The sequence below is a fragment of the Monodon monoceros genome, unplaced genomic scaffold (genome assembly GCF_005190385.1).
Source record: "Monodon monoceros isolate NGI ecotype Baffin Bay Population unplaced genomic scaffold, NGI_Narwhal_1 Super_Scaffold_20, whole genome shotgun sequence".
NCBI classification, from domain to species: Eukaryota; Metazoa; Chordata; class Mammalia; order Artiodactyla; family Monodontidae; genus Monodon; species Monodon monoceros.
The window spans coordinates 12,847,672-12,862,224 of NW_021703777.1; the positions used below are offsets into that span (position 1 = coordinate 12,847,672).

A 14,553-nucleotide genomic window follows, 5' to 3' on the forward strand; every position below is an offset into this window, starting at 1 on the left:
CCCCCCCCCTCCCTCCCCCTCCCCCCTTCCTGTAATATCTTTGGTGAAGAAACTGGATCATTTGTTCTATAGCTTCCCAGTCTGGGCTTTTCTGGTTATGTTTTCTGTGGAATAAGGATTAGAATTAAATGCTCCCATCAGTACTATTACATGGTTGGTGGTATGTTCTTTCATCAGGAAACGGTAATGTCTGGTGGTTTCTTTTTTTTTTTAATGTATGTTTCTCTCTTCTCTAGGTTCTGACATACTGAATTGATCTTCCTTGAGTCAAAACAGTTCTTTCTGATTTCTGGACATCCTAGATCCTAGATTATATTACTCTCCTTTTGAAAAGTACCCATGAAATTTTGTTTTTTCCCTTATAATACCAGTTGTTAAGACTTAAAATTGTATGTTGCATGTCTTTCCCAATGACTATAAACCACACGAGGACAAGGGACTATGTCTGTATACCAGGTACTTTCACCAGCCAGGGTAGTACTCAACTACAAAAGAAAAGAAAAGAAAAAAACCCAACACAATAAATGCAATTGGTTACAGAAAAAAGGGTTTTTGTTTTTTAACCTTTTATTTTATATTGGAGTATAGCCGATTAACAATGTTGTGATAGTTTCATGTGCACAGCAAAGTGACTGAGCCATACGTTTACATGCATCCATTCTCCCCCAAATTCCGCTCCCATCCAGGCTTCCACATAACATTGAGCAGAGTTCCCTGTGCTATACAGTAGGTCCTTGTTGGTTATCCATTTTAAATATAGCAGTGTGTACATATCAATCCCACCCTTCCCTCTGTGTTTTTTAACTTTTAAGGGGTTTTTTTGTTTTGTTTTGGGAAGTACTAGTTTTAGTGAAAAGAGAAAAGCATAGACTTTGGAATTTTTTATCCTGCTTTGTGACCTTGGAAATTGAATCTTAGTTTATTCATCCAGAACTGGTGGACTGATCTTGCAGTTGTGAGGACTGCATGAGTTAGTGAATAAAAGACACCTAGTAGTTTCTGGCACATACAAAGCACACAATATATTGTTCCTTCTTTTTTTTTCCCTGGTTATTCTCGTTGGTTCTCTCACACACAGCATATCGCAAACACACTACCCCACAATAGGCATGAGATTGGCTTTTTTGGCCTATAATTTTGGGGTTCCATTTAAAAATAAAAATATTTTAATTAAAAGTTCTAGTAGAACCTCATTAAAATCTTCAAGGCACTGATTCTTACATATCCTGTTCTTTATGTTTAAATCTTTTTCCCTGGAAAGTACAGGGTGGGAGATTACATTGTGATTATGAATGTTGTCCTTGTGAAAATATAAAGTAGTGTACAAATAACTTTTTATTTCACGATGCCATTTTGTGGCATGCTAAGTTTTTAGTTTGTTTTGTTTTTTATTCCTGCAGTACAGTAATAACATGGCTTTGGAATAGATGAGTTCAAGTTTCATTTATACCAACCTACTCTAGGTTAGATGTGAAAAATACATGTTAGCATAAACTGCATTTTTTATGAAGTTTTCTTAGTATATCCTCTAAGTATTGAATTTCTGTTGCTTGAGCTTCTCTGTGAACTTAGAAATACTGTGTTCATGGGGATTATTGAGAGCTGTTAATGAGATTCTTGTCATAACTTGAAAGAATATGCTAAATATGATACTATGAATCAAAACCATGTGTGGCTTTATTCTAACAGATGGTTTTAGTTTAGTTTCCTTTGTTCTGGATTATGGTATTTTTCTTTTTGCCCAACAAACAGCTTTCAAATAGCTACTGGGCTTTTTTCTAATCCTTTGCACTAAAAATATTTTTTTGTACAGTGCTTCAGGATATATTTTTTTCAGCTATCTATTTGGGAAAATTCTAATTCTGTTACAGCTTTTACCTTGTAAAGTATTCAGTGTCTCCTTTAGAAAAGTAAATACAAATACATTTTGAAAGAAATTCTGAGTTTTCATACAAACCCATTTATACAAGCCTTGTATTGAAATTGATACTATTCTTAACTTTTATCAAATTATTGAATTGGTCACGGTATACTTTTGATTCACATAATATCTTTCCAAGTAGTAGTTGTCTCAGTTTAGAGAAAAATATCAAGTGACAAATAATAATTGGAGTTTTAAAAGCTTGAGGGGTTGTACTGTGATGATAGGGCAAAGTATGTTTTAGGAAAATTAATCTTATATTCATAGGAAGTGACAAAAATGGAGGCAAGAGATCTAGTATGCAGTTTTTATATTTGGCACTATTACCTTTGGTAATAGTCATAAATCCAAGGTTTTGAAGACAAAACCTGATAGGAGACATTTCTCCCATAAGAGAACAGCTACCAGGGTCAAGGTAGCAAGCTTGGGATGGTGTGTTTTGAGGAAAAAGGTATGTTTTATTTCAACCTGATGAGTTTGAGGTGACAGTGGGATTTCTCAAAGTGAAACGTGAGAATGCAAATGCAGGTCCTCTTCACATTTGATTAAGGTCATTAGTAAAAGTTTAACAAACTTTTTTCCCTCACAGAGAAAGAAATTGGCTCCCTATTTACTAGATCTGAACTGTTAAATTATTTTTCTTTTCATGCCATAGTTCACAAAGATGTCCAAAACGAATGGCTTATCAGAAGATTTGATATGGCACTGTAAAACACTGATCCAAGAAAGGGATGTAGTTATAAGGCTTATGAACAAATGTGAAGACATTTCAAATAAATTGACAAAACAAGTTACCATGCTCACTGGAAATGGAGGTGGATGGAACATAGAACAACCCTCCATTCTAAACCAAAGGTAATACTTGTTGTATGTACCTATTCATTATTTTATCTCAGTTGTATAAAAATGTTGAATTTATTCCTGTATTGTGCCTAGGAAACTTAAATGTGCAAATGGTAGGAAAACTAATGTTTAAAAGGGAAACCCAGGGTTTCCTATAATGGCATGTAAGTGGTATATGAATTGTTTTTCATTGATCGTCACCCCCCCTCCCCCCAATCAGGATATTTTACTCCATTATCACATTGTAAATTAGAGGGAGGAGATATTATGGTCTTATGTAACCTATGTTTTCCTTGTCTGATGACAGATAATTTCATATATAATCACAGAAACTGAAAAGGTGGTTTTAGCTACCTCTTAATTTAGTGCTTCAGAGTCAGCTGCTCAACTGCATCAATGTAAAAATTTGTCTTAGTTCAATTTCTTTTTGATCATAAGTGAAATGATTGAAGTATCCTATATATGCGATTAAATGCTTTCAAAAGCCCAAAATTTTTAATCTTTTTGAGGTAAAAACACATAAAAATTGAAAAGGTCACTTTTATTAAATAGATTATATAAGGAAAAATTATAAAAAGTATATATTTAAAAAGTATATTCCCCAAACTGCTACTGTCAGTAAAATACCTTGTCCGAGTTCTTGCAAAAAATAAACACTAAATTGTTTTCACTAAAAAATTTGTCCAACAACCAGAATGTATGAAAACGGCGTTTCGTAATTGTGAACACCCCTCCTTTGCATGATGTTGGGATATGGTGGGCGGGGCGTTGTTTTGAACTTCTTTTAAAAGTTTGTTTTCAAGTTGTCTGGGAACTCAGGACTGTTCAGAATGCTTCCTTTTTTTAAAAAAAGTATAAAATTGTTTACTGTGATAATACATACAGAGGCAATAACATGGAAATAGTCGAAGTTGCTAAGGTCCGAGACTAGTTAGAATGATTTATGGTGTATCCATAGTCTGCAGTGTTATGTAATTTTTAAAATGAATTATTTCTGTTCAAAATATTTCTGATAGGTATTTAATAAGATTAGCACTAGGGTCTCATTAAAATTATTTACCTTAGTTGGTGATTTTATATACTTCTGATATTTTTCTAAGTTAATGATCAAAGCATATTTGCTGATCATTGGTTAATTAAAAGTCAAGATATGAAAAAAAAAATCAAGATATGGTAACTGGCCTTTAATAGTAAGCTACAATCTTTTCTGTGCCCTTCTAGGGTGCTATGGGATGGTGTAGGGAAACGTGATGCAGTTCCCACAAAGAAGCTCTTTTCTCTGTTGCATAGAAAGAACTATGACCATGTCAGCAAATTCATCTCCTAAAAGTGTAGTTGGAGCTGCTCCTTCTTGTTCTACAGCATTGGATATGGGGAGTTCTTCACTCTACAAGGCTTACCCAGTTGAGTCTACTTTATCATAATTTGGAGTTTAAAAAATCAAGTGCTTTATTGCATCACTTAAAAAATTTCTCTCTTAAACCCACATCCACAAAGTCCTATTACTTGTAAATAGTATGATCAGGTAATAAAGCTATCCTTTTTGTTAGACTGAGGATTTTTTAAATGAAATATTAAACAGGTGAGAAAAATAGTTTGGGGGGTTTTTTAGGTGCTTCTTGAATCTAGTCCCAAAGTACAACTTCTGAAAACCTGTATAGATAGTCTCTTTGGAGTTTATTTAAATGCACTTTTAGGGGGTGAAATTTGTTGTCTTGGTTTTTGTGTTTAGCCAATGTAAGTTGCACAAGCAACTTGCAGATTTTTACTTGGTGTACTGACCAAGCATAATGGCTGCTTAGTATAGAAACATTTGAAGTACTTTCCTTGCCCTGGGAAAGGATTTATTAGCACAGAGGAAAATATTAAACTATCCTGAAGAATAAGCTGTTGTGCTTTTGCTTAACAGAACAAATTCTTTAAAGTTTATTTTGAAGCAAAATTATATTAACTATTTTCCTATTAGAAATTTTTAAGAATTATAACAGAAGAAAAATAGCCTTTTAGAGGTAAAAGGAATACACACATGCTGTAACTCCCTGTTAAAAATAAAGTCTTTGCAAGGGAAAAAATTCTCATATGTATCTCAAAACCATTATATTCATAATATTTATTTTAAAATGTCAAAACTAAAATTACCTTAAAATATAATACAGTGAGGAAATGTTAAAAAAAATACCTCAGTATTTCTCCTATTTTATTCCTATCATAGATGTAGCCATCTCTCAAGCTTTAGCGGTTTATCTAAAATTTATCAGCTTTAAACTGTTTTAACTGAAAAGGTTTCTCACATGTTCAGTATAAAATAATATTTAATTATGTGTGTCCTGTCTTTTTCTGGGCTAAATCTACTAAGGTTCTTGTGAACTTGTTCATCCTCAGCTTGACAGGATGATTCCATATCCTGTTTCTAAACAGTTACTGGGAAACCATTTGACAATGATGTGAATGCAGATCAGTAGTGCAGATGTGTTGACTAATTCAGAGTACTATGATAGAAATATTTTAGTAGTTTGGATACTACTATTAGTACAAACTATTATTTTGTGATAGTATTTTCAGCATTCATGACATACTTGAGGGACATAAATTTTTGGTCAGCTAGCATCGCTAATCTGTTTCATATGAACTACTTGAAAAAGTTTCTGTAGCCCTGTATTTCTGCATTTTAAACTTAAATTTAGCACATTGTATATACTCCAGTTTTCTATTTCAGGCCTTTCTCACCTTTCAGAATAATTTTGATACTAGTTTTCTCTGACAGGAAATTTAAACCCCATTTAATTTTCACTCTGAAAAGAAATTATAGTAACTCTCTGGAAGGATTTTTTTTCCCCCGACAAAACAAGTAACTTTAAAATAACATGCTGCCTCATTTTCTTTCGTGACCTCAGAAAATCTTAAAATCACTTTTTTCCTTATTGGGAGGTAAGAAAACCTTCAGTTTAAAGATACCTGTAGTCCCCTTTTGAAAAGAGATCACTTACCTAATTCAAAAGGCCCAGGCTATAGTTCTTACCATTTGGATAACCCTGAGCAGATTACATTCTTATTTGTAAACTAGTGGGTGGGGTTCATATGCAATCACAAAAATTTTCAGAAAACTGTTGAGTGTCACAAGTAATGGAAGGTATGATTGTATAGCAGCTAAATATTAGCGCCTGCTAGAGAACGAATATAGTTGCCCTGTTTTAAAACTCGTTTTAACAAGGGAATTGGAAAGCTGTTTGCCAGAACTACATTTCCAGTGCTCCTCTGGCTTTCTGAAGAAAGGGTGTGTTGTGGGCAGCACTGTTGTGACACTAAGCAACAGAAAGTTACTTGTAATTTACATAAATCTAGCAGAGGAACAACTACACACACATACACACTTATATTTTTAAAACAAATACTTCAATATAACAGGTATTTAATGTCCTCATCAAAACAGCTACCATAGCTGCTTTGTGAATGTGGATGAAACAATTTTATTTGAATGAAAAATTCAGTGCTTCTCAAAATTTCCTCATCACTTTTTAAAATTTTATGTATAGTGAAGAATATTTTAATAGTTAGACTCGTTCCTCAACATGTGTTGGTGATAACATATATTCAGTAATTTTTGTTAAGAATATTTCTTGGCTATTTGTGATAAATTTACATTGGGGTAGCATGTTGGCCCTTGGGATGCATTTATAAGTGATGTAATATGCCTACCGTATCAAGTCTCATCATTTTCATGGAATGTGAACCTTAATGTGTGGGGGATGACTAAGACAGTAGGAAGGACTCGGGAAAATAATGAAAATTCTATTTAAAAATAGAAAATGTCGACTGTAGAGTGGGTGGGTCAGAGAGAAAACTTTCATGTTTGCTGTTTAGTGATTAAGGGCTGAGCTCTGGATCAGAACTGGATTGAGTACCAGCTCTGCCACTGCAGACATGGATTTGGATAGCTGTGACCTTGGGCAAGTTACTTAACTTCTCTGAATCCCAGAGAGAACTTCTCATCTCTAAATGGAGATGATGATAATAATAGTATCTACTTTATAATGTAGATTAAATAAAGTAATAATGCATGTAAAGCCCATGCATGTAAAGTATAGTGTCTAGAATTCCAATATTAGCATTTACTCTACCAGTATAGTAGAATTTATTTGGACCTGAAAATTAAAATGTCTATGATAATATTCTGTTTATTATTACTTTCATAGTGGCATAGAAATTATATTGGCCAAGAAGGCAAAGACATTTTAAAAAATGAACTGTAAAGTCTTCAGCAGTACTGCTGATTTTTCCTACCTATACTTTTAATTTTTTCAAATGAGAATTGTTTTATAGATTGCGTACCCCACAGTTGAAACATAGATTCTGATTTAAGATGGATATCTTTCTACCTCACCTCTTTGATCCCTGTTCTAATTAAAGTGTCTTGATTTCAGAATTTGACCCCTTAACCATTTATCAGAGCCATTTATCAGAGCCCTTCTCCATGTGCAGATAGGATCTGTGTAACAGGAAATTAAGGGGATATGATAAAAGCTGTAGAGTGAGAAGCATGGCCTTGTCCTAAGTTTTTATGTTAATGTGGGGTTTATGCTTCCCTAGTGAGTATAAGAATAAGCTTTTGCATGAGGTAGACTTTTATGAGTTAAAATCTTAGCCATAAGACTTTGTAGCTACGCAACCTCAGGCAACTTACTGAGCCTCGGGTTTTTTCATCTGTTAAAACATAACTACCTTAATAGAATATTAAAAGATTGAATGAGGTGATGCTAGAAAATGATAGTTTTGTATATCTGTATATAATAGATGTTCAGTAAATAACTGCTATTAGTTTTTAACCACTTGAACTTTTAGAAAAAGCTAACCATTTCGTCCATTAGACCCCTTCCATGTTGCCATCCAAGCAAGTTACTCCCAGGGATTAGTCTGTTTATGTGTTCACAAATTAAATAAGATTTTTGACACATGCCTGCTGCTTTCTACTCACTGGTCTTTATTGATGCCTAGCAAATTTACATTTATATGTAGTTCAAACATAAATACACACATACATACATACATCCTCCAGAATTATACGTACCAGTGATATTAGAGGTGATTGGCATTCAGTCAGCAAGTTTTATTAAATCAGCCTGGCAAAGTAGCAAATTATGCATATGTTTTTGTTCTAATACTTTAAGTTCCTTACTGTGCTAATATTCAAATCAGTACAATACATTTTTCTAGAGTATAAATATTATATTAGTAATATGTTATCATTGTTAATATTCTGATCATTTGTGGAATTAATTTGGTGGCATTACATTATGACTGAATATGAAAATTTTTTGGTAATTCTTATTGCCAGAAACAACAAATACAGAATAAAATTTGAGAGGTTTTTTAAAATGTATTATGTTTTGGGTTCATTTTCTTAAGTAAGTGTAAATAGCTTTTAACAGTAAGTTAAAAGGTAAGACTATAACTAGATACTTCAGTTTTTTGGTGCATTGTAAACCTAAACCTCTTCTCAGAAAACTAGTAGAAAAAACTAATAGAGGTATAAATCTATAATATCTGGTAACTCTCTCTTTACCAGTTTGTCACTCAAGCCCTATCAGAAGGTTGGTTTGAATTGGCTGGCATTGGTACATAAACATGGACTTAATGGCATTTTGGCAGATGAAATGGTAAGTAGTACTCTATTTCTAGGATTTATCATTAATAGGCATCCTTGCTGTCATTCAAAAGATGAAAATTTCCCTTGTCCCTATTAGTTTACTGCTCTTACCAAGGTATAATCCCTCTCACTCCTCTCAGTTTTCTGTTGCTTATCTTAGTTCTAACCTCCTTACTTTCCCCTCAAAAATGAAAATAGGTTTTTTGTCTTTCTCATCAAATTAATAAATATATGTGTTTTTAAAATTAGATGTTACATAAAAATACACAGGAAAAAAAACAAAATCACACATACTCCTGCCATCTTAGAGTAAGTGCTATTTTGAAATATATATCTTTTTCCAGAATATTTTCTTTTGTAGGTGTGTGTGTATGCATATATACATACACATATACATATATATGTCATATTAAAAAAGATTTTACTACATGTGCTTTTCTGTAGCTCCCTTTAAAATTTATCATAGATACCTGTCCTTGTTAGTAAATAAATCTACACGTTTATCATCACCATCATTTCAGTCATTTTACTTTTATTAGATGTTTCTGAGTTTCTTTTCTTTTCCAGATCACATTTTGCTTGAAGGTAAGCTTAGGAAGTTCATTATAGCCAATAGTCCAAGTATTGTCATGTAGAAACTTGACCTTTAACCTTTACCTTCCTTCCTCCAGCTATGCTTGTTAAAAAGTGTTTATTAAAAATGAGTAATGTTCAATGGAGAAAATGTTTACTGAAATATGTATTACATTGTGTATTAGATTTCCAAAATAAAAATTAACAAAGGTAATAATCCTTGTTCTCTAGCTAGCTTCTAGTAAAACAATCTTTAGTTTTTCAAGACAGTTTCCACACATACCTCATACTGTCGTTAAAACAGAGATGCTATTTATCTAATATAAAAGTGAATAATATATGCAGAATTTCAAAATAGTTAGAAATTACGTATAGAATATAGAGTAGTACAGTTGTGGAAACTGGACTTGGAAATCAGATCTGGGTTCTGGGTACCAAATTTGCCTTTCGTGGGCTCTGTAATCCTTACCAAATGACCTAATCTCTCAGAGCCAATATTAATAAAACATAGGTAATTCCTGTATCATAAGATTATATTTGGTATCAAATGAGCTATATTATGTGAAACTGTTTTTGTAACCTGTAAAGTACAATATTTATGATAAGGTAGTGTCTGCTAGGGCTTCCCTAACAAAATACTAAAGACAGTGTGGCTTAAACAACAGAAATTTATTTCTCACAGTTCTGGAGGCTGGAAGTCTAAAATCAAGGTGTTGGCAGGTTTGGTTTCTCTTGAGGCTACTCTGTTTGGTTTGCAGATGGACACCTTGCTGTGTCCTCACATGGCTTTTTCTCTAGAAACATCCATCTCTTCTTTTATGATAGAAGTTGGGTCCCTACCCTTGTGACCCTATTTAACTTTACTTATCTCTTTAGAGGCTCTATCTCCAAATAAACCCCAGCATTGGGAGTTAGGGCTTCAACATGTTTGGGGTTGGAGGCAATTCACTTCCTAACAGTTGGTAATGTTTAGCTCTCCTAAGGAGCTACATTTCCTCAGGAGCCTTTTTTTTTTTCTTTAATGCAATACTTTATTGATGTATAATTTACTTGAAATAAAATGCACAAATGTTCAGCTTAGTGACTTTTTACATATATGTACACCCATCTGACTGTATGTGACATAAACATTTCCATCATCCCAGAAAGTTCCCTTATGCTCCTTTTCAGTCATTACCACCACTACTATTCTGACATCTATGACTATAGAATAATTTTTTTCTGATTTTGAACTTTATATAAATAGATTCATACAGTATATACTGTTTGTTTCTGGTTCAATTGGTGCATAATAAAGTTACTAAGATTCATCCTCTTCTTACATGTATCAGTAGTTTGGTTTTTGTTTTCTTTTATTGGCTTGTGGTAGTTCATAGTATAAATATGCTACAATTTGTTTATCCGTTCTCCTGTTGATGGCAATTTAGATTATTTCCAGTGCGTGGCTATTATAGTAAATCTGCATCGATATTCTTACCCAAGTCTTTTTGTGGACATATGCTCTCATATCTCTTGAATATATTTTTAGGAGTAAAATTGCTGGGTAATAGGATAGGTATATGTTCCGCTCCAGTTAGTCATTGGAACATCATTCTCCATCCAGCCAGTATGTATTAAGTAGTTGCTTTATATTAACAGTTACCAAAATTATATCCTTTATATGCAAGCAGAGGTCTTCTATATCAATGTGTATTACATATTAACTAGCAGTTAAAATGCATTCCTACTCTTAGCTAAGTTGTAGTATCACTTGGAGATTATGATCTGTTTTATGTGTTATTGAAAACTAAGAATATAGTAGAAACTCTCATAGAGTTGCATGGGGAATCATAAATAAATAAAACCCAAAGTATTCTTTTTCCTTTCAGTTTCCCAATATTTATTTGGGTTTTTTGTTTGTTTTTAAATCTAGTATATTGTCTTTTAAACTTTTCGTTTTAGGGCCTGGGAAAAACTATTCAAGCGATTGCATTCCTAGCGTACCTCTATCAGGAGGGTAATAAAGGTCCTCATTTGATTGTTGTTCCAGCATCAACTATAGGTTTGTAATACTGTGGACAACTTTACTTGACTCAGTAGTATTTTATACAAGGGGAAGAAAAACCGTGTGTGTGTGTGTGTGTGTGTGTGTGTGTGTGTGAGATTTCTTAGTTTGTGAAGGTGAATATTCATTTCTTTGGTTTCCTTACACTTTTCACCCCTTTGCATATGTGTGTTTGATTATACTGGAAGTCTTTTTAAAGAAAATAACTCCAATATAAGTCAGTTATTCAGCTTATTATATAGATTATCTATAAATTATTATAGATCATGTACCATTTGAAAAGATCATTTGTTTTCATAATACTTTTAAGTTGTTTTAATGAGTAATTTAAGAGAAACACTTTTGAATTTATAATTAAACATTTATTAAGAAAGAATGTATGCAGATCATCCCCACTCAAATTACTCTTTCATTCTTTCTCAATTGATTGAATGTAGACAAGAGAATGTATGTATGAATGTACCAAAAAAAAAAAAATCCTCTTTAAATTGGAAATCAATAATCACCTATAAATATAATGGTTGGCCCTCTGCTCTTCATTTTGATGCCACCTCAAAATCTCAGTCATTTTAATCATCAAGAGTAAAATTGTGAAGAGTCTGTGATTTTTAAAAATTATCTTCTATTATTTTATAAAAATAATTTCTGGGTAGAACTTCTCAGACTTTAGTGTTCATTTCAGTGCACACGTCTACCTGTTGTAGCAGGTGCAAGTAATATCTCTTTTGTTTCATAGATAACTGGCTGAGGGAAGTTAATTTATGGTGTCCCACTTTAAAGGTGCTGTGTTACTATGGTAAGAATATGTCATTATGCTTTTAACTTTGGAGATCTCTTTAAAATCTTAGCATACAGTAAAGTACAATAAATACAATCAGTGTGTGTGTGTCATTTCTAAATTCTAGGTTCTCAAGAAGAACGTAAACAGATTAGATATAACATTCATAGTAAATACGAGGAATACAATGTAATCGTGACCACGTAAGTATTGAGAAAAAGTTTTTTTGGAAAAATAATTTTGTACATCCACCTAAATTTTTTTAAAATGTTTTAAAAATATTAGTAGTAAAATAAAGGAGAGTTTATGCTAAGAACTATGCAACAAAAGCAATAGAATGAGTTATGTTGAAGATTCAGGCATTTTTTAGTTTGGTGTATAATACCATGATAGCAGTCTTTTGTTAATTCTATAGGAGGTCATGATTAAAAGAATTCATCGAAAATTCATCTTTTCTTAATAAAATGGACTCCATTTTCATATATAGTCTTGCTAGCTGCTGTTAACTGTTATTTCTTGGTTTCACTCTACTAGTTCAATAAAATGGTGTTATGTTCTTAACAGAAATGTCTTAGCTTCATGTTCTTTTTTCTACTGCTTCTTAAAATATAACAGTTCATAAAGCAAAGTGTGTAATAATTGCAGGTTACATATAAATTGTACCCAAATTTGCCTCTTCCTAGATGTGTAGAAGTTGTCTAATTACATTATAACATATGAATTGTCTTTTAACTGCATATTGCAGCTTTTGTAACTTGGTTACATGTACATCAATAATTTTGGATATAAGTACATCAATATTTATTTGAGTACCAACTGTGTCTAGTGTTATCTTTTAGCTACTGGCTATTAGAAATATGTACATAAAAATAATTTGTCAAAACATTAAATCTCACGAGTCCATGCTCTTAAAGGTATGATCTTAGAGATTGTTTTTCCTTTGGCAACAGGTATAATTGTGCAATCAGCAGTTCTGATGATCGTAGTCTGTTTCGTCGGCTGAAATTGAATTACGCAATTTTTGATGAGGGCCATATGCTGAAGAATATGGGCTCCATCCGCTACCAGCACCTTATGACAATTAATGTAAGAGAGTGTTCTGTGAATTTGTCCAATTATGATAAAATTTCAGATTATGTATTTTAATATATATAGTATTTTATATCAGGGACCAGCGATATTTTTCTGTAAAGGACCAGGTAAGTAAATATTTCATGCTTTGTGGGCCTTTCAGCTTCTGTCACTTGTTCTTTGCTTTTTCATTTTTTTTTAAACACCGCATTTAAAATGTAAAAACCATTAGCTCATGAGCTTCAATTTGCCAACCTTTGTTCTATAGGACAAACTTTATGAATATCAGATATAATCTGTCTTCTTCCATTGCCTCATCAAAAAGTAATGTGGGAACACAAGTTACCTACTTAATAAAATGAGACTTAGTTTTACACATTCTACTTTAAAGTACAATATATGATAATTTTTCTACATTACTTATCTTTTATGACAGAATGTTATATTACTAATAATGGTTTTAATGTTTTTCTCCCTCACTGAGGGGGAGAACAAGGATGTGGATCTTTAAAAAAAAAAAAAATACTAATCTAAAATTTACCTTTGTTCACAGGCAAATAACCGTTTGCTGCTCACAGGCACACCTGTGCAGAATAACCTGTTAGAACTCATGTCGCTGTTGAATTTTGTTATGCCGCACATGTTCAGTAGTAGCACCAGTGAAATACGAAGAATGTTTTCTTCTAAGACAGTAAGCATAAATTCATATTTTTTTCTCAACTATCTTACTTTGCGTTTTACCCGGACCGTTTTTCTATTTTATCTCTTTTTCTTGTTTTCATGTAGCCTATGTGCTATGAAATAAGTTTAAGTAGTTGATATCCTATGTTCGGATGAGTTGGGAAGTCAGCCAGAATACAATAGGAAATAAATTGGTGGCTTCTATAATCATTGTCTAAAAGTTTTGGTTTTTAATATCCTAATTTTCTGAAGAATGACAATTTAAAATTAGTGGGTTGCTCAGATATATGTGAGCTACCGTCTTCTTTATTAAAATTAGGTAAATTAGCATTTTTTAATAGGTAAACTATAAAACTGGGCAAAAGTAGAATATCCAGAAAATTCCTCCACTGGGAAATATGTTTTGAATTAAAACTCCATAAATTAAAAAGTAACAATTTCTAAAAGTCACAGTAAAGAAATCCTATTTCAAAGAAAATCTGGTTAATTTTTTCCCTATTGCTTAGAAAAAGTAAGAGTGTAGTTTTCAAGAACTCTCATTTTCCAGTACAGCAATGGTAATATAGATTCTTGACACACCCAAATCACATGTATTCTGCGAGAATTTTCTGTGATAATCTTCTACTGCAAACTGACTGCCTTTCTAACTTTCACTAATGTATTCCATCCCACTTGATGGCCTAGCAGATCATAGGATGTGGAGGATTTCTTAGAATAAAATTCCTCTTCTCCAAAATTAACAGGTTTTGACTAGGAACCGTCCGATTTCTGTAGACCCGCGCTAGCTTTCTTTTGGGACCATTTTCCACAAATAAATACAAGTTTTCTACTTATCTCTCTCTTCTCCTCCACCCAAACTATCTTAAACACACACATATTTTTTCAAGAGAGTTATCTATGTAATCAGTGATGACTTATCAGTTATAATGACTTCTGAACACCATCCTAGTGCAGTTCAATTTCATTACCTCTGCAGAGTACACGATTACATGTCACAA

At 32.7% G+C, this 14,553-nt stretch overlaps 1 protein-coding gene across 4 annotated transcripts in view; it reads left to right on the top strand.

Moving 5' to 3' along the window:
* SMARCAD1 (SWI/SNF-related, matrix-associated actin-dependent regulator of chromatin, subfamily a, containing DEAD/H box 1) overlaps window positions 1–14,553 on the top strand; it is a 70,407-nt gene that overhangs the window by 47,560 nt on the left and 8,294 nt on the right. For all 4 annotated transcript variants that reach the window (XM_029235815.1, XM_029235812.1, XM_029235814.1 and 1 more), the window contains exons 10-16: window positions 2,577–2,776; window positions 8,328–8,418; window positions 10,923–11,022; window positions 11,762–11,821; window positions 11,931–12,006; window positions 12,754–12,889; window positions 13,428–13,565. In XM_029235815.1, the coding sequence (XP_029091648.1) occupies window positions 2,577–2,776; window positions 8,328–8,418; window positions 10,923–11,022; window positions 11,762–11,821; window positions 11,931–12,006; window positions 12,754–12,889; window positions 13,428–13,565 (801 nt within the window). The remainder of the gene's footprint in view (window positions 1–2,576; window positions 2,777–8,327; window positions 8,419–10,922; window positions 11,023–11,761; window positions 11,822–11,930; window positions 12,007–12,753; window positions 12,890–13,427; window positions 13,566–14,553) is intronic.